This window comes from Myxocyprinus asiaticus, chromosome 3 (genome assembly GCF_019703515.2).
Source record: "Myxocyprinus asiaticus isolate MX2 ecotype Aquarium Trade chromosome 3, UBuf_Myxa_2, whole genome shotgun sequence".
Classification (NCBI taxonomy): domain Eukaryota; kingdom Metazoa; phylum Chordata; class Actinopteri; order Cypriniformes; family Catostomidae; genus Myxocyprinus; species Myxocyprinus asiaticus.
This window is the reverse complement of record NC_059346.1, coordinates 44,676,899-44,698,032: the sequence shown is the minus strand read 5'-3', so window position 1 is coordinate 44,698,032 and position 21,134 is coordinate 44,676,899. Positions and strand designations below refer to the sequence as shown.

At 37.7% G+C, this 21,134-nt stretch overlaps 1 protein-coding gene across 2 annotated transcripts; it reads left to right on the top strand.

The window, feature by feature from the left end:
• The first annotated feature begins 4,701 nt into the window (after positions 1 to 4,701).
• On the top strand, positions 4,702 to 20,640 carry LOC127430979 (repulsive guidance molecule B-like). 2 transcript variants are annotated; one of them, XM_051681137.1, is made up of 3 exons: positions 4,702 to 5,163; positions 12,184 to 12,713; positions 17,008 to 20,640. In XM_051681137.1, exons 1-3 carry the CDS (start codon positions 5,058 to 5,060, stop codon positions 17,680 to 17,682), a joined length of 1,311 nt encoding a protein of 436 aa, XP_051537097.1. In that variant the 5' UTR covers positions 4,702 to 5,057; the 3' UTR covers positions 17,683 to 20,640. The 2 variants fall into 2 exon arrangements, with proteins under 2 accessions (XP_051537097.1, XP_051537106.1); XM_051681146.1 differs by lacking the exon at positions 4,702 to 5,163 and adding an exon at positions 8,655 to 8,738.
• The last annotated feature ends 494 nt before the right edge of the window (positions 20,641 to 21,134 follow it).

The window sequence follows — 21,134 nt, the reverse complement described above, 5'->3', positions numbered from 1 at the left end:
AGGGATCATCTGTATGATTGGGCAAATCCCAGATACACAGGTGCTAGCTGTCTTCTGCATGACCATATGTCCATCTGATAAGCATGCATTAAATGTTCCCTACCCCTTGTTATCTATCCCCCCTTCTTTCACTTTTTTCCTTAGTAATTAGAATATGAATTTGTGATCAGTTTTCCAGCATGATAGTAATTTTTTTGAAGGGTCATATCATAAATTTTTATAGTTTTATAGTTCATTATGTAAGAAAAGTTTTTTGTACCAAAATCGAATTTTCTCTTTGACCCTTATAATTTTTTTTTTTTTTTTTTTTTGGCTGCTTCACCTTTAAGACTTCTATGTAAATGCCTCTTCACATATGGAATGAGATGCAGTACTCTTCTGCCCTATTTACTAACAAGCTGCGGGTTTGCTCTCCTATCATTCAATAACATTGTCTTTTTAAACTCTGCTCGAGCACTGAACGCGCGAAATCCGATTTTTCTAACCGAGTGTCTTTGAACGCGCAGAATGCGCATGCGCAAGCACTTGGAATTATTTGCAGTAATTAGTGGGTCCACAAGGTGGCAAAACTCACATGAGCCGTTGCTGTCATGATAAAGCGCTTGAAGATGTCATCTCTGGTAAACAACAGAATACGATTGTAGAAACAACATCAGTTGATGTGCAAGTCAAGAATGCATTTGTGAGGAGGTCAGGAGATTTCTGCATTTATAACTCGAGTATGAAGGAATATAAAGACATCTTTATGTGTCTAAACTCCTGAGGAGAAAAAGTCCAGTATCTCTTAGCAGTCGTAGCGCTTGCGTCAACCGTCTGATTATGCACACATCTACTCAAGTATACTTTGATAGGCTTGCGTTCAACTGTACGCAGACGCTGAGCAGTCACGTCAAAACCGAAGTATACTCTGGGCTTAACACTGTGAGAGTTTCACAAAACAATCTGCACTGAAATGTGACACTCAAACTATTAAGATCCGACTGAAATGATAAGGAGTCTTGTTAAAAAAAACAAAAAATTTCAGATCCTTTTTCCTACCACTGGGATCCTTCAGAAACATACAGTATGCAGAGCAGCATACAATCACAGCCAGGAACAGCACAAGGATTGGTGGATTTTCTACATTTTACTACTGATTTTACAACTTTTACTGAATAGCTGCCATTGGCATGTAAATGTGAGTGGTCATGTGAAAATGTTCAAATGTATTAATCTGCCTGTCTTCAGTTAGTTGGGGGGAGTATGAATCATTTTGGGCTGGGGAGAAAGTTTTAAAGTTCTAAATATTAGAGCATATTTTCATAGTATGATGAAGATCAAGAATTCTTGATGAAATTACATCTATAGCAAAAAAAATGTCAATGAAAGTTGACATATGCACCTGTCAAATTTGCTATTGACATTTCTAATGTGAACTAAATGGTTTTGAGAATTACCTTATTGTTTGCAGGGGCATTTAGGGGTTATAATAGTGACTGGCCATTGACCTGTATTCAGAAGTGGCAGAGAGGACCATGCAGAGGCCCTGACACATCTGAATGTGTGCTCTCCATCACCAATCAATAAGCCATTATCATTGCACTGCAAGACAATGCACACTCTGTATATCCTTTAGGCTTATAGGAGACCAGCATTAGAGCTCCGGTGCAATGCTCATGCAATTGGATTCTGTTATCTTGGATGCTTTCCTCACCAAAAAGATATGAAGATAATATTTTGCAGCTTTAAGATAATTCTGTAATTCACACTAAAGTGAGAACCAGGTCACTGTTATGACCAAAGAAAACCAAAATCCCTCTTATCCTATAAGTACTTCTTACACTTCGCCTGATTTTTGACATGCCACTTCTGGGAGAGATGGAATTGGGTTAAAGGCAATAAACTCTAAACCTCCACACATCACCAGCTGCTATCCTGTTAAACAGCTACTCCAATGCTCTAATCAACTTATCAATCAGTATTATAATTTAAGGGGAAAGAATCCTTGAGAGACATATGGTGCAACAATTTTGTGTATTTATAAAAAAAGGGGGGTTTTGTTTTCGATCACATTTTCATTAAGTTGATTTTTTAAAATGTATTGACAGTGTGGAACTGTCCTGCTCCCCTGATGGACAATAGGAGTGCTGCCTTCTCTGCTGTGAGAGGGAGCGTGGCCCTGTAAATACCACTTGCACTGTAGCTGTCCAGCACAGGAAATAGGACTGTATTAATGTCTTGTAAAGTCTTGTGGTCTTAGTATGTTATGGCTATAAAGCAGATGATGATATCATCCTAAAACAGGCTTAAGTTTCTTTGTCTTGATTCTGAATATGTATTTTCCTATAAACTGTAAGGCTTTAAATGACACATTCATAACTGTTAATATTTTCACTACCCTACATTGTGGACAATAAAGCAATCTCAGTGTATATTTTCCAAGAGATCTGCTTTGAGACTGCTGTACCTAGAGATCTGTATTAATACTCTTTATGTAATAATCCTGTTTCACAGAATTTTGGTAATTGACAGAAGATTAAGTATTACAATCAGTTTATCATTATGATGACAACACACTCTCCAAGTCTGCATGAACTGCAGGCATGTAGCCATATAGCTGTTGCAGTTGTCACATATTTTTGTGTCGTTCGCTCTTTCGTGTATATAATTACAATTATTAAAACATGAATTTAGTACGATTATTCAATGAACAATGACGAGTAAAATGTATTAATTAATTAATTAATCATGCCCCTGACCTGTTCGTAAATTCCATAATAAGAAATGTTCCTACTGTCGGAGCAACTCAAGCTTAATGTACCACCTTGATTTTTCTTTTCTTTTTTTTTCTTTTTTTTCTTTTTTTTTTTTTTTTTTGCGAATCAGTGACATTACAGGGCAGTCAGTGCAACTCCATCTGTAAAAGCAACGCGCCTCTTCAAACCGAGAACAGGCAGCACAGCCCTTCCACAGATGGTGCAATTTTGCGTTTAAAGACAGCTGGAGCACAATAGAGTCATGCAGGCATCTAGAAATGCGTTTTTTAGTTTCAAAGTACATTTAACTTGACACATTGTCCTAAAAACACAGCGCTCATGGCAAGAGACGCTGAAACTAGTGAGACGCTATGCAACCGAAGTGAGATGCTCCAAATGTGTCTGATGCATGAGTACATAGACCAACAATTAAAAATAACAATTAAAATAAAAAGATGAATTATTTATCATATATTATATTACATTTATAATTATTTTAATTATAATATAGGGTACAACGTGGCTAAATGCCCCGTTGATTTTAGAAAATTGATATATTTTCTCCCGAAACACTAAACCACCACAGTACTTTCCTTAACATCTCTTTATCACTATACACTGCAAAATATTCCTGATCCATGAGATCACTGCATACAATGTCTAAAGTTTGATTTTGAGGTAATTTGATCTAATATTTTAATGTTGAAAATGTATGTTGCTAATGAGAATTCCTAAAATTATCACATTTATTTTTAGACAAAATGCTTATTTTCATTGTTAGTTTTGTTCAAAGTGATTAAGTCAATAGTTGGTTTTAATAACTGTCAGATAAGTGAAAGGATGGTAGGGTAAAAAGCCCCCCTGTTGCAGGGGCTAAAGGCCATTATAAAACACATTGTTTTTCTTAAGTGAGGCGAATAGATTTGTTATGAAAAATGTTCAAAGTGGGCTCACATTGACTGATCCAATCACAATGGAGATTAATTAGTTTATAAAATACTTGAGATGTTATGAAATGCCAAATGTGATTGAAATGAATAGAAACTGGATAACCCTTTTCTGAAGTGGTTGTTTTGAATAAGTAGTATCTTAATTTGTTACTGAAAAAGCATCTTGCTGTCTCAGTTAGATGTTGTCAAAAATGGAAAAACTTTGCTTTATAACTATTGTACCTATACTTACACAATATCACTTTAACCCCCCTGTGGGCCTGTTATACCATATGTGGGAGCCTTTTACCCTAAGTGTGGGGTAAAAGGCTCCTTTGCCACCTTTAAAAAACAAATAAATCAAAGGAATCTTACGTTATTATTTCTTTCCACACAAATTATTTCTAATAATTATTTCTTCATCAAAATTCAATAAAAATAAATTATTATTTTTTAAATCTTCATACACTTTGAACAGAAAAAAAGCACATTTTCCTTAAGCCCATTGTACCCTACATTTATCATTATTTTAATTATAATATACTAAATTCTTACTTGGGGAGCGTCTCAATTAAAATCGATACATGAGGTTAGTTGCAATTAATTCAAATAATTAATCTGCAAATCATGTAGGCTATTAATACATTTTATTACACATTTTAATCGACTGTGCATTAATTCAAGCTTTATTTGTATTATTTTTTTAAGCAGATATTTGCAAATAAAGAATATAGGCTATTCCTTGAATCGTGACAATTAATACATTACTGATGAATGCATGTACTGGAGTTATAATGATAACAGTTTGTCCCGACAGTCAACTCACGTTATTTTCTCATCTTTAAAAATCATGGAAACATAAATCACTCCAGGACCACTGCATGCATATTTTCTCTCTGAAAGTGAGAATGCAAGAGTCCTTTGCTGTCAATCTGCTGCTGGGATGTATGGTTAGGGGCGGGGCTTATTTGTCAGCGTGGGCGGGGTTTCCGCTAAACTCTGGGTTAGGTTGATTCACTATCGATCATTGGGAAAAGACGGGGCTACTAGATTTCCTTGTGGCGGAGAAATCTGATGTGTAGGCAACATGAATCGGGCGATCGCGGAGCGCAGATTCATTTTAGCGCGTTAACACATTTTTTTCGGACTAATTGTATTTGCCATGTGCAATAGGGAAACAAATTAGATAGTTTTTCTCCCGTGCTACAAGGCAAAAAAAATTTGGATCGGACTTGCCAAAATCGCTACTTTGTTTCTCTTTTGCGTTATAGGTGCGGGCGGTGTGTGTTACCTAAAAGTAGTCACGTCTTTAGAAAAGATCGACAGTGAAGTCGGGAGAAGCGAGGCCCGATCTCTTAACCCGTGGAGTACTCTTGAGTCTCTGGATGGATGGATGGGTATGGGGAGAGCAGGATCTTACTACCCCGGGGCTGAGCGCCTCATCTCTCCGGCACTGTATCTACTAGTGCTGTGTACAATCTCCTCTCTCACTCACACAGGTAATCATGTTTTTACCACTTATTTGACTTTTGTATGTTTTTTTGTACTTAAACGGAGAGAAGAACACTTTTAAGAGTATCTTTTTGCCTTCAGATGTCGTTTAATTCTTTCCTGTATAAATAATAAACAAGATTCACGTATGTTATTATGTTAGTATAGGTAAATATTCGTTTATGTCCTTTCGTAAAAGTGTTTTTGTCATAGTATCGCCGAGGCAGTGTCATTCATCCCGTGTCTTATCCTTGCACACTAGTAGTAGCCTATATTTCCAATAAACGTAGGCTATAGTTAATTTTTAAAGCTTAACGTGTTAGTTGGTTAAAAATAAGGCTCAGAGTGATGTATCCATTATACATCTCGGCCAGCAGGAACCAATCTTTCTTTCAAATCTTCAAAATATGTACTCCCTCTTTACTGATGATGTTGTTGCTTCAGTGTTATTTGTTCTTTGCGTCTGTTTTTGTCATAATGGGGGGGGGATCATGATGATAATTGGTTGAACCATCATTTAGATCTTTTGCACTTGGTCTGTGTTATTAAAATTGCCGGATTAATTTATTCTCTAGTATTGATAAAGTTCTTTTAAAATAATCCACATATTGCTCAATTAGAGCAAACAAAATACCAGATAATTGCCAAATAAAAGACTTGCTTTCCAAGAGAAATTTCAGTGTGGTTGGTGCTTTGACCACTGTAGACAGGTCTATGGTTTCGTTGAATTCGGGCTGGCTTCTGAGTAGGAGACTGGTGCCCTGTTTTTACTTGGCACCTTGTCAAGCGCTCCACTTTGGGTGTCCTGGCCATAGACTGTGTTAATGCCATTGTGAATTAAGAGGACAAGGAATGCTGCTGGGTGTCCATTGAGCACTCACACCTTCATAATTAATTGAACATGGACCCTGAGCAGTCAGGCGTTACACACTTTTCTTATTATTAAACAATTCTTCAATGAGGCAAAACATTTAAACGACTCGAACAATGTAAAAAAAAAAAAGTGTTGAACACTGTTTTTGGAGGAATTTGGAATAAACAAAAGGACAAAGCTACACACAATTTTATTTTAAAGTATAAAATGGCCTCACTGTGACCAATCCAAGTGTCGCTTTCCCTTTCAAGCTTTTAAATGTATAAGGTTAGTGCTCGTTTTTTCTATTAGCTGCAATATACAGCCCGTAATATGTTGTGCAGAGCCTTTATTAAGTAATCTTTCATTTATTAATGGAATAATGTTGAAGTAGCGAGGTCAAGATGTCTTTGTATCATGAAAACACACATAAAACTATGTAATTGTTTTTTTAATCAATATCACATCATGGTATTATGGTGGCTGTCCTTTGATTTCAGCATTTGGCTGTATCTTCGCTCAATTGGTTTAGTCTCAAATATACAAAATCTACCCCTTGTTTATTTATTTATTTAGTATAATTATTATTTCCTTTCTGTCTATTGTCATGTCTAGTGCTTTATTGTTTCGTATTGGAAGCTTTTACAGGCTAACCTGTAAAAGGTGCCTTTTTAGACTTGTTTACACAGTTACACGCGGTTACTGTGATAAATCTTACTATAATACTTAACTTTCAGAAATAACCACACAATGTTAGGTATTTGTAAATAAACAGTTAAATGCTGATGAACTGTCTAACATACCGATCATATTAAACGAGATTCCAAAGTTCAGTGCACTACAGTATAGGGTCAGAATTTAGGGCTGGAGATGTCATTTAGACACTGAGTCTTGTAAACCCCCCCCTGTTTTCTCCAGATGTTAATGTTGACTTCTGGTGAAGGTGTGGGCCTGTTGACCTCTCTGCCCTGACCAAATTCCAAATCTTAAAATTTCACTCCGCACACACTCTTTGGGCCCCTCTACAGCTGAGAATGGCTACTCAAACGGCCGGCCACCCTGAGAAAGTATTTCCAGTGACTTAATAGCAACAAGGGTGTGCACTGTGCTCCAAACGAGTCGCTTCACCCCAACAGTAGGAACATAGAAATTAACTGAGCCTGTGAAGCAAACATTGTGTTTTTTTCCTCTGTTTTACTGTGAGTTCAGTTTTATGATCTCAACAGCAATAGTATGCATGCCAAAAGCTGTTATTTTTTTATTATATATATATATATATATATATATATATATATATATATATATATATATATATATATATATACTATGAATAAAAATATAAGTTTTTGGATTTTGAAGCTTTTTAGGGTTTGTTTTGCTGCCTCAAACCCCTTTAAAAGGATCCACATTCTTTAAATTCAAAAGATCATGAATGCAGACTTCTGCTGTTTGTATAGTCAGGCACATCAGTTTGTCCTCAAAACCAATAAATGAGACATTTCAGGGTTTAGCAATGTTATTTGTCAGGGTACTGGGACATTCTAACAGAAAGTGTGATAGTTTGCCAGTAGCTTCTGCCTCTGCCAGTAGCTTAGGATCTGCTGCCCCCAACTGGGGGTCCCCTAAGACATTCCTTGCAAGTGTTTTGCACAAAGACTGCAGTCAGAAGGGTATATGGAAAAGCAATCATCTCTTTCTTCTTTATCGGCTCTTGAGGGTTTCTGCTGTTGATATCAGAGTTACGACTGTGAATTCAATTGCACTGGGTCACTCACAGCAGGTTTTAAAGAGGATTGTCAGGTGATGAGCAAATTGTGTTTCAGCAAGCAACCAGCAAAAACAACATGTGTCCAAGATTGCTGTGAATGGATTATGGTAGTGTGGCAAATTTGTCCCTTTTGTATATACACTGAAAGTTCATGGATGTGCAGTGCATTTTTCTGCCAATTTACAGTCAGATTACACCCAACCCCTCATTGCAACAACCATGTCAATAGCAAATAAAAAACAGACAACCTTGTCCAACACATCATGCCAGGCTGGTGAGAAAAACAATGGAGGTGCATGAATTTTATAGATGGTGAGGTTCCATATGGTCAGTGTGCCTTCATGAAAAGCCTCTATGTTTCTTTGTGATATGTGGGACATACCTACTTAATATGTTTACATTTGCAGAATGCCCTTTGTCATTTTATACCCTTGCCCATTTATCCTATGCAGGTCAATATTGTTCTGAGGAGTTGTTTTCAAAGTCTTTTGAAAATTGTTAACTAATGGTTAACAAAATGCATATAATATAAATGCAATAAAATGCTTTTTAGGTCAGATCCATTTTAAACTGTGCATTAGAAAGAAAAAGAGCATATAGTTATAAGAATATAAGAATTAAATTAGAATACTAAGAATGAGAAAATAGTAAGAAAGAACATTATGGACTGGGCCAGATGTTAATCCGTTTATTTAATTCAAAAGGTTCGATTTTTTTTAATATGGGGAATAAGTGTAAAATATAGGTGTAATGGGCTTTATGATCTTAATAATTACGCCATGTTATGCCAATTACAGACATGAAAATACACCGATCAGCAACAACATTAAAACCACCTGCCTAATATCGTGTAGGACCCCCTCGTGCCGCCAAAACAGCTCTGACCCATCGAGGCATGGACTCCACAGGACCTCTGAAGGTGTCCTGTGGTATCTGGCACCAAGACGTTAGCAGCAGATCCTGTAAGTCCTCTAAGTTGTGAGGTGGTCCCTTCATGGACCGGACTTGTTGGTCCAGCACATCCCATAGGTCAGGGGTGTCAAACTCAGTTCCTGGAGGGCCACAGCCCTGCAGAGTTTAGTTCCAGCCCGGCTCCAAAATGCCTCCTTTAATCTTCAAGCACTCCTGAAGACCTTGATTAGCTGCTTCAGGTGTGTTTAATTAGGGTTGGAGCTAAATTCTGCTGGACTGTGGCTCTCCAGGAACCGAAATTTGACACCCCTGCCATAGATGCTCAATCGGATTGAGATCTGGGGAATTTGGAGGCCAAGTCAACACCTTGAACGCTTTGTCATGTTTCTCAAACTATTCCTGAACAATTTTTGCAGTGTGGCAGGGCACATTATCCTGCTGAAAGAGGCCACTCCCATCAGGCAATACCATTGTCATGAAGGGGTGTACGTGATCTGCAACAATCTTTAGGTAGGTGGTACGTGTCAAAGTAACATCCACATGAATGCCAGGACCCAAAGACAGACGGACAGATAGATAGATAGATAGATAGATAGATATTTGGTATATAATGCAAGTGAGCATTCAACCTTCAATATTACTTAATTCATTAAGCATCTACTCAGACTATAAATGGGAATGTGCTGGAGAGAAGGCTTTGTCTTACATGCCTTGCCAAGTATTTGAGTTTTTTTGTTCTGGTACAGATGTCACTGGAGCTTTGCCTGATAAAACACAGCGGGAGGTGAATAGGAGTGGGGGACTGCCTCTTTCCTCTCCTCTCTAGCCAATGTCTTTATATTACAACATCAACATGGCTTCAGTCAGGCTACCATATTGTCTTACAGCATGTTACTGAAACACAATCTAGCCCGTGCTTGGTCATGCCTCCTCCTCCTCTTCCAGTGGCCACTGCAGTGCAACGGTGATGGGCCGATCCACTACAGCACTCTGTGCAGCAGCGTGTCATCTGATAATAAAATCAGATGCATTTGAATCCGCTGCGGTCAGAGTTATTAGCGTGGCAGGCAGAAATGGGTGGCCCTGACTGTGTAAGATAGAGTCATCACAAGCGTGTTAATGGAGAGGCTACAGCTGATATCAGATTAGGAGGGCCTCTCTCTGAGCTAATGCAATTGGACCACACTCAAAAGTGAGGCATTAAGACTCTAAGTGATGCAGTGTGGATGCTGTTGTCCTTTTATGAGACATTTGTTTTGGTTTGTGCTATGTCATTGGTGGATAATTGAAGGCGGTGCATGGCATGTGAGTATCATGTAAAGACTTTGGCATACAGTGGGGTCCATAAATCTGAGTCCACATTGAAAATCTGGGAAATAACGTTTTTTAAAATTTTGTAAAATTTCAAAACAAGAAACGCCATGATGCGAAATGAATACGAAATATGTTAGATTCTGTTTCTAGGTCACTAATGAAATAAGCAAACTTGTGACATGTGAACAAATGAACTCCTTTGTACACAAGGTCAGATTACCTTGCTTCCATTGAAACACACAAGATCTTTTGCACCATTCTCATAAGGTTTGGCACAAATTTTTGGAGTCCATGCAAGCTCGAGTGCATGCTGTCATTAAAGCCAAAGGGGGACACTCCAAATACTGAGAAATCAACTTTTCACTCAAATTGTTACAATGAAAACATTTTTTGTAAAGAAAAAAATGTGTTAAATTAGAGAAATACTAAATAGAAGCATTTTCACTTGTAGTTTCAGACTTTTGGTTCCTACTGTTTTTTCTAGCAACCAAGAAAACAAGTGTGTATAAAACCATAAATGTATAATAGATAGAATCCAAGTGATTCAAGGAAAACTCTTTAAAATGTTAACCTTTGACTACACCTTAATGACGCCTTGGTACTTTTAGAATGTTATGCACCTTGCATGCCACGACCTCTTTATACTTACAAACACATGTTCTAGTTTTGTACGGATTGCACTGGTGCCAGAAAAGCCTCCTGTGTTTTTCTCATTTGAAGTGCCATTTTATTTGATTTTATTGTGGCCATAAGCATTCTCCTTTGTAGATAACTGGAGGTTTTATGCGCTTGTTGAGCCGACTGTTAATGTTTCTAGACCATAATGCAAAACACACATGGAGTCTCACCTTGAGCAAAACTACAGTTACTAACCTTATTAGGGTTTAGGAGTTAAAATTGGATGATAGTGACATTAATATATGCTAGAAGCATGTATTTGCAAACAGGTTTTCTTAACACTCCTCCCATCTTCCATTGGTCAAGAAAACTGATAGTCCCGCCCTAAACTCATGGCATTGGCTGAGCCAATGTTGCTGTGTTTGGCTGGTTGGGATGCTCAAACAAACAGAGCAATGTTTTGAAAGTGCCACAGAGTCACAGTGTTTACACTTTTTGGGGAAATCAACCTACGAATGGCTTACTTGTTGTTTCTGCGTATAAAGCTGCAATAGGAGAAAGTATTTTAACATCTTAAAAACTACTGTACACACATCATGATCTTTAAGGAGGGATTGGTACATTTAACTAATTAAGTAAATATTCTCTTGGTTTACTGTAAAAAATATGCTTGGTTTTAGTTATCATCTACAATTTACAAAATAAGCCACCACAAAAATCAAATATGGTACAATTTGAGTTTATTCATGCTTAAAGGGATAGTTCACCCAGAAATGAAAATTCTCATCATTTACTCACCCTTATGCCATTCCAGATGTGTGACTTTCTTTCTTCTGCTGAACACAAATAAAGATTTTTAGAAGACTCTGTAGGTCCATACAATGCAAGTGAATGGGTGCGAAAATTTTGAAGCTACAAAAAGCACATAAAGGCAGCATAAAAGTAATTCATAACTAAGGAACTCCATTGGTTTAATCTATATCTTCAGAAGTGATGTGGCTGAGAAAGTAATCAATATTTATGTCCTTTTTTATGATCAATACCCACTTTGACTTTCACTTTCATATTCGTCTTCTTGTGTTTTTGGCAATTCACATTCTTTTTGTATATCGCCATCTACTGGGCTGGGATGAGAATTTTGTAGTAAAAAAGGTCTTAAATATTTATCTGTTTCTCACCCACACCTATCATTTTTAGCTTTTGAAGATATGGATTTAACCACTGGAGTTGAATGGATTACTTTTATGCTGCCTTAGTGTGATTTTTGGAGGTTCAAAATTTTGGTCACCATTCACTTGCATTGTGAGGACTTACAGAGCTGAAATATTTTTCTAAAAATCTTCGTTTGTGTTTAGCTGAAGAAAGAAAGTCATACACATCTGGGATGGCATAAGGTTGAATAAAATATGAGGTAATTAAATTTTTGGGTGAATTATCCCTTTTACTCTGCCTTTTTTTCTTTTATATAACTTTTATGAAGATGCACTGAACTCTGTGAGACATTAAATGAAATAGTTTTATGAAATGAAGATCGTTAAAAACTTCCTCTGTGTTTTTCCTTAGGTGAGAGCCAGGTGCAAACTCCACAGTGCCGGATCCAGAAATGCACCAGTGACTTCGTCTCACTCACTTCTCATCTTAACCCCTCACTGGATGGCTTTGATACTGAATTCTGCAAGGCGCTGCGAGCCTACTCCGCCTGCACCCAGCGTACCTCCAAGAGCTGCAGGGGCAATCTGGTCTTCCACTCTGCTATGCTGGGCATCAGTGATCTCATGAGCCAGAGGAACTGCTCTAAGGATGGGCCCACCTCATCCACCTATCCCGTCATCCCCATTGAACCGTGCAACTACCACAACCGCCACCACCACCAAGCAGCGCGGCCTGGGATGGGGACTGGGGTTCCAGAACACCCACGACCAACCTACTTGTTCTGTGGTCTGTTCGGAGACCCCCATCTAAGGACTTTCAAGGACCATTTTCAGACCTGTAAGGTTGAAGGGGCGTGGCCTCTCATTGATAACAATTACCTGTCAGTACAGGTCACAAATATTCCAGTGGTGCATGGATCCAGCGCCACAGCCACTAATAAGGTGAGTGATTATTTGTTTTGTTTTTATCATTTTGCTTTGAAATGAGTACTGGGTCCCGCTTTATATTAGGTGTCTTTACTGCTATGTAATTTAAAATTAAAATGTATTACATCGTAAGTATTGTGTACATATGTGGTGTTACACTGTACATTTAACGTATGGACATGTAATCTGTAATTACATCTGTATTACATGTGTAATTACATTGTTGTACTACTATTGAAAATATTCTCTTGTAAGTACACATATTAATTTTCAGTGAAAATAGTAACATACGATTATAATAGTATGTAAAATAATAGCATGTATTTTATATAGTATATTATATATGCTATAATAAATATAACATTTTAATAGTGTAATAGTAACAATATTATATTAAGAACACTATAATACATTATAGTGCACAGTAAAGTGTGATTTAGAGGGTAATTTGGTTCTAGACATAGTCCATAAAGGTGTCTTTTAATATTAAAAGTTAAGTGTGTAAATTCTGTGCCACTAACGTCACCAAACGGAATTGCAAAAATAAACATTGTTTGATCTGCCATTGGTTGATCAAACAGATAGTCACGCCCCAAACTCATACTATTGGTTGAGCCAATTTTACTGTGTCTGGCTGGTTGGGATGTTCACACAAATAGAGCATGTTTTTATAATGCCATAGTGTTTACACTTTTTGGGGAAATCTTAAATACAACTTATAGGTGTCTCTGCATAATAAGCTGGGATAGGAGAAATAATTTTAACGTTGAAAAATTATTTGAATAACCACAATTTACATTTCAGTTGCACATTTAAAGTTTTGCCTTTTTAATTTACAGCAGTCCACAATTAGTTTTATCTAAGTGCTCTTAGTGGCCAATGTGATATGACTATATTCATGACTGTATTTGAGTCATTATCAGAATGAGGTGCCGACAGCAGATAAGACCAATAAAGACCAATAACTTTCAACTTTGATCAAGTATTCACAGGTGCAAGTGAAACAAAGCAAACCGCTTCGGTCTTATGACTAACACTTGTGACCAACATGTCTGTGAAATTCTAATATCATTAATGACTGGATATAGCCTGCGCTGTGGCGTGATCCATAATAAGGTGGCTTTGAAAGAAGCCTCTGTCCTCATTTTTCCAAGTGTGGGGCTGCAAGACCTCACTCATAGTCAAATACACACACACACACATACTCACTCACTTTCTTACACAGAGCCATTTCCAACATGCTGGTGCAGAAATCTGACTGCCAGCAGCATGTTTACAAATCTTTTTTATGTGAAATAGCTAAGCTCAAATAGATCAGTGGAAGGTTTTAGATTTTACAGCCATAGAAGTACACACATCAGATAGATCTTTTTGTTTTTGTCAACATTTTAGCTCATCATAAGACAGACGTGGGATCTAATCCTATATTTGGTCGCTGATACTAATTAGCTCTCATTTGACCCCCTGACCTTGAAGGTGGGACCCATTATTAAACATTTGCAAGTAATTATTAGCCTACACTGCTGAACTGAGGCCTTTTCAGCTGCCTCACCTTATGACCAGCTGGTCATCATTTTTCATCCTTGTCCTGTGTACAAAGCTGCTATTCATCCGCCGCTAATGTAACGCCACACTTCTTTTTAGCCCATGCTTCTGCTTCCCACAAGTCTTAGAGTTTCACAGCATAGAGACTGTATGCTTGGTGCATTTTATGGTTAACCCTAGCAAAAAGGGTTTGTGGATCTGTAGATATGTGTAATACTTCTTGTTTACTGTAATTCTGACTTTCAGTTTCTTCTGGCTTTGACTAGAGGCATAAAACCACTTCTGTTCTTTAAAGGTGATGTGTGTAATACTTTTTTCGATGTTAAGATACTTTCTCATATCCATGCTAAATATGCAGAGACAACTATATGTAAGCCATGTAGTGTAATTTCATTAAAAAATGTGTAAACACTGTGGCTCTGTGGTGCTTTCAAAACATTGCTCTGTTTGTTTGAGCATCCCGACCAGCCTAACATAGCAAAGTTGGCTCAATCAGGGGCATGAGTTTGGGGCAAGACTCTCTGTTTGTCCAACTAATGCAGATGGGGGAAGTGTTCAGGAAACAGTTTTCATTTTTTTAATACCATTTTTTGATGCTAGTGGTGCAGAAATGACACTTTGCATTTAATGCTATTTTAGTATGACCCAAGTAAATGTGTTTCATTTTGAACATGGAATGTAGTTCTACTTAACATGAAAATCTTTGAGGTAGCATTAAACTAAATGTGAATTACTTTGACATGAATTAAGGACTGTTTGTAGTCGAGTACTCTAACCCACAAAATGAGAACTCAGTTACTCGTAAATTAATGCACGTTAATCTTATATTTTATTTTATTCATAAACGTTACCAAGAATGATTTCAAAATAAGATAACTTTAACAAACTATGCTTTTCTTTTGGGAAAAAATTAAATGAACAATATGCATTAAAAAAAAAAATAGGAGGGGGCCTGGTTAGCTCAGTGAGTATTGACAAGTCTACCACCCCTGGAGTCGCAAGTTCGAATCCAGGGTGTGCTAAGTGACTCCAGCCAGGTCTCCTAAGCAACCAAATTGGCCCGGTTGCTTTGGGAGGGTAGAGTCACATGGGGTAACCTCCTCGTGGTCACAATTAGTGGTTCTCGTTCTCAATGGGGCGCGTGGTAAGTTGTGCATAGATCGTGGAGAGTAGCATGAGCTTCCACATGCACAACGAGCCACGTGATAAGATGCGCGGATTGACGGTCTCAGAAGCGGAGGCAACTGGGACTTGTCCTCCACCACCCGGATTGAGGTGAGTAACCGTGCCACCACGAGGACCTACTAAGTAGTGGGAATTGGGCATTCCAAATTGGGAGAAAAGGGGATAAAAAAAAATTAAAATAAAATAGGAAAGCAAAAAACATTTAAAAATAACCATTAAAAAAACAATTGCACTCACCCAGAGCTTACATTGAAACCAACACTGACAGCATTAGGGTAATGCACATATATAAACTCTGAGTCTACATAAAGGCTATCACATTTTTATCATTTCACATGTTATTATTCAGAAAAAAACAAGTGGTGAAAGTTTGCTTTTATTAAATGCACTCTGGCGGTCAGGGCTGTTTCTGAGCATATGGGGGCCCTAAGTAAAATTCTACTTTCGAGGCCCCCATCCCCTGAATCCAGGCCCAGCCATGTACTGTATTGTCTGTCTGAGCTTCTCCTCCTCTTCCTCTTCCTCTTCCTTTTTCCCACTCCTGACTTGTTGGTGCACTTCAAGATGATGAAAACCCCTTTGAGCGTGCGCGTGCCTGTCACATCTAGCTACAACTCTCGCCTTGCCATTACATTTTCCCTTCCCTCTCGGTTCCACAAGGGGGCTCCCTGTAACTGTTTAATTGAGCCATCATAGCTGCCTGAGCCTTACTCGCAGCTTTTAGTATATTTTAAAAGAAAAAAGGGGGCCCTAAGGGGCCACTTACAGTGCATTCAGAAAGTATTCTTTCTTTTTAAGTATTTTTTCACATTTTATGTTGCAGCCTTATGCTAAAATGTTTAAAAGTATTGTATTCTTTTCATATCAATTTACACTCCATACCCCATAATGACAAAGCAAAAAAAGTATGGAATTTGTTTTGTATGTTAACTTAGTAGGCATAAACATTTGGCAAAAAAAAGTTAACCTGGAATGTGTTATATTCCCAGTGCACATTATGCAATGTAGAGATCAGGCAATTATGTAAATATTAAAAAATGACATTTTACCTGAAATATTCCTAAATGTAACGATATTGAATCGAACCAAATTTGGAATAGAATTGAATTTAATAAAATTTGGAAATCCGTGCCAATATCCAACCCTACAAATATTAATTGATGTTTTAATTTAATTGGTAACAGGCTACAATATCTAATTTTTCAAACTGAATTAATTGATTAAATTGAAGTATTTGATATAAAAGGATGACACAGAGTCATTTTATAAGGTAAAAGCAAATTGCTGGTATAAAGTTGAAAAATGTCTCTGAAAATCAAGTCCAGTGTGCAAATATTGCCCCTTATTAAAAAAGTTAATTTCTGACACTGGTAGTAACCCATAAATAACTTTATTTTGTGTATAGAGTTGCAGCTGTTACGCATCAGAAATTGTCAGTTTTAAGGTACAACGCTGCTTACGCACTAGTTGTACGTGTGGTGTAAAACAGGCTTTAGAAATATTGAGATTGAATGCTTCAAAGGATTCCCTTAAATTGTCAGTATCGAAGTGTAACTCTTCTCTCTGTGCTTCTGTTAAGATCACAATCATCTTCAAACCATACCAAGAATGCACAGACCAGAAGGTCTACCAGGCCGTTACAGATGACCTGCCAGCTGCCTTCGTGGACGGCACCATCAGCGGGGGCGATAGCGAGACCCGTAGCATCTGGATCCTGGAGAAGTTACCTGACCGGCACATAGAGATCCACGCCGCGTACATCGGAGTCACCATCATCGTACGTCAGCAGGGTCGTTACCTGACGCTAGCTGTGCGCATGCCAGAGGAGCTTGCCATGGCCTTTGACGAGACGCAGGACCTGCAGTTGTGCATGAATGGTTGCCCCACGTCAGAGCGCATTGACCAAGATGGACACCTTCAGCTGCCCGTGCTGGGCCTCCAGCAGGCCGACTTTCAGCCGCAGGCCAGGGTCGAAGCCCAGAGAGTGGTCTTCACCCTTGAAAGCGCCTCCAGGAAGTGCAGGGAACAGCTGGAGGTTAAAGACATCTATTTCCATTCATGTGTGTTTGACCTGCTCACCACAGGAGATGCAAACTTCACCACTGCCGCCTACAATGCCCTCAAAGATATGGAGACTCTGCACCCCAAGAGGGAGCGCTGGCATATTTTTCCTAACTCAGCTGCTGGGCTGAGGCCATTTCCATTGCTCCTACATGCACTGCTAATGGGCTTTCTCATCACTGTGCTTTTATAATGCGTGCAGTGTTTTGGTGACTGTGTTAAAAAAAACAAAAAACAAAAAAAAAAACTTAAGGGGCTAAAGATGAGACTGTACAAAATTGTAAGGGTACCCCCTGTATATACTGTCTGTTAGAATACAAACCTTCATTAGACTGTACATTTTGTGTCAATTAATGTTTTCAAGAGAGCTGAAGATTGTACATTTTTTTGAGTGGATTTTGTCATGTTTTTATCCTCAGGAGAGGAAGTCTTAATGGAAGCACTTTATTTTTATTATTATGTTTTTTTGCAACTAGAAAACTTGTGTTCCATGGAACCAGTGCTCAATGATCTTTGTTAGTGAACTTTCTTGGTACACTCTGCGCTTTTTCTTAATACATTTCAGTAGGTCTCTGTACAAATGGTACTTACCTCACCAATTGACTCTGTAGAACTGTGTTGATCGTTTTTTATGATGTGGCTGGCGTAGTGATTGTGTGATAAATGTTTAAAGAAGGATCCTGTATATTAGACATTCACTTTTATCTATTTGTGCATTCTTATTTTTAGTTCTAGTACTCTGTGCTGTTGAGTAACGAATTCAGGCAAACACAACAGATGTAGGTTTAAATGCACTTTTTGAATTTTACTGTCATTAACCTTTGGAATTGTTCTGTTGGAACATGCCATTGCCAAGTCCAGCCCTACATTTTATAAATGACAATCAGAATTTCTTTTGTTTGGTACAAAATCTACCTAATGAATCATCAATCCTTTTTAGAGACACCAAAATATTTATGATTTATATTAAAAGTTTCTTCCTTTTCCGATTAATTTCATAGTAAGTGGCTCTAACCGAATGAACTGGAAAATGGATATTGCTTAAGTGCTAAAGTGGGCATGTTTCATTTTCCTAGTGACTCCTGAATCCTTTAGAATGTCTCCTTGCAAGATTACATGTATTAGCTTTGTCCCTTTGCCAAACAAAATGACTATCTGTTAAAAGTGTTAAATCTGATGTATGTAATTTCTGCGACACTAGCGGCACCAAACGTTGTTGGGGTGGGTCTAAGTGGGTCGCTCAAAACAAACACAGGAATTTTTATAGTGCCACAGAGACACAGTAGTTACATTTTCAAGAAAATTAACTTATGAATGGCTTACTTGGAGTTGTCTCTGCATATTTAGATGGGATAGAAGTATTTTAACACTGAAAAAGTTACATACTTCAGCTTTAAGTTCCCTCGCGTCCTTATTTTATCCTTGACCAAAGACATGATAGAGCATAGCTGGCTGAAACGCAACACACATATCAAATATCTCTTTCGCCAGATGTAGGTTTCCCCTATAGAATTTGTTTTGCCAAAAAAGATTGTCATGAGTTACTCTTATTGTGAACACACAACTATCAAACACTGAATGGCATTGTCATAGGTTTAGCAAGCCAGTGCCATAATTCAGCTCACCTGACTGGTTTTAGCCTATTTGTGATGAACAAAGCAGAAATGATAAATGTTAAAGGAATATTCCAGGTTAATTACAAGTTAAGCTCAATGAACAGCATTTGTGGCATAATATTGATTACCACAAAAAATAATTTTGACTTGCCCCTCCTTTTCTTTAAAAAAAGCAAAAATATGGGTTACAGTGAGGCACTTAGAGGGGCCAATCTGTAAATGTTAAATACTATTTCAAAAGTATAGACACAAGACATAAACATTATGTGTGTTAACATGATTTTAGTGTGAGAAAATCGCTTACTAACCTTTTCTGTGTAACATTATAACTAAATTAACAACTTTGTTGCCATGACAAATGTAATGTCAGCAAACCCTGAAATGACTGTAAAAACGTTGATTTAAACAACTTTACAGCTCAAATAATACAAGAGTTTAACAGAAGTAATAAAATTATAAGCTTCACATTTCTGCCTTTAAACCCTCAAAAAATTTGCCCCATTCACTTCCATTGTAAGTGCCTCACTTCAACCTCGATTTTTGCTTTTTAAAGAAAGGGACAGACGAGTCGAAATTATTTTTTGTGGTGATCAACATTCTGCCACAAATGCTGTCGATTGAGCTTAACTTGTATTGAACCTGGGAATATTCTTTAAAATAAATATTTCTCTCAGTATTTGTTATTTGGCCCTTCAAAGAACATTCTTTATGTTATTTTGTCACACAGAAGTGCAACTTGAGCCACAGTTCCTATGCTGAAATGATGCTGAATACACATCACCTGTGATGAAGGAACTGCAGAAACTCCTTATGTCTCCATTTGCTTTGAGCGTGGCATTTGGTCTGATGTACATTAATAACCTTGACATCATTAATTTGGTGAAATAGAATAATATTCTTTTTGGGCCATTACAATAACTGCCTTACAGTCCAACTACTTTGGAAACTCATGCCAACACTCCTAATACACATTTTCGATACCAAGACATGCTACTGTAGAGCCGTCATTGTTTATTTGTTTATTTGCAACTACTGCCAGTGCTGAAGAGCTGCTACAATACTGTGACAAGTGTAATAGATTGTATTTGGAACACTGGGAGTTTCACAGGCAGTGATTGGCCAGATCCTTGACAGGATTATTTGATTGGCCGAATGGCCTGAATCCATGTGGGATTTTTATTGTAGATTCCAGAACAAGGCATCAGAGTGCAATTAACTGCAAAGGAAAGCCTTCATCCTGTGTTTTTGCTTTTCACATTTGATCTTGTGATCTCTTAATTTTGTTGTGAACATTGTTTTTTGTGAAGAGTGTCTGCTCAATGTTTATACTTAAATTATTTATGAAATATAGTGTCTTGTTAGAGAAGTTAAGCTCCATACTCATGCTGTTGAAAAAAGTTTGAGATGTGATATTATTGCCACCTAGTGGGTCACCATTGTTATATCAGTGTTTTAGTATTGTATGGATGCTGTTTAAATAAAAAAAAAACAACGAAGAAAAAAAAAATGATTTGTTATTTAAAACAATAAATCAAAAATACACAAATGCCTATGGCTTTAATTTGTTTTTACAGCTTTCCATTGTGCTGTAATCATTAATTGCCATGTCATAATAGCATTGTTTGTGATGTGATTACAAACAATTTAGAATAATTTATGCTCCAGAATGATTGTACCTCTCCGGAACCACCGTACCCAAAGTCACGGGGACCGCCTCTCTCCACGTTTTCAGGTAGTTGAGGTGGTAAATCTGACGTGCTCCTCTAACCGTTCGTTTCACCTCATAACCGATTTCCCCAACTCGCTGTGTGACATGAAAGGGTCCTTGCTTTATCTTTATCTCCCGGTGTAAATTCCCGTAGTCGAGTACCCCTATTATTCAGCCAGGTTTGACGTTCTTGAGCCTGGAGCATATTCTCCTGTGTTAAATGCCCCAGTGTGTGGAGTTTTACTCTCAGGTCAAGAACGTATTGAATTGAGTTTTTGCTGTTTGAAGGTCCCTCCTCACATTTTTCATATAGGACGTCGA

Excerpts from the sequence above, each read along its gene's own strand:
- LOC127430979 (XM_051681137.1), top strand. The coding sequence starts at position 5,058 with ATGGGTATGGGGAGAGCAGGATCTTACTACCCCGGGGCTGAGCGCCTC. Across the intron at positions 5,164-12,183 it reads CTCCTCTCTCACTCACACAG|GTGAGAGCCAGGTGCAAACT; the intron begins GTAATCATGTTT and ends GTTTTTCCTTAG. Across the intron at positions 12,714-17,007 it reads GCGCCACAGCCACTAATAAG|ATCACAATCATCTTCAAACC; the intron begins GTGAGTGATTAT and ends GCTTCTGTTAAG.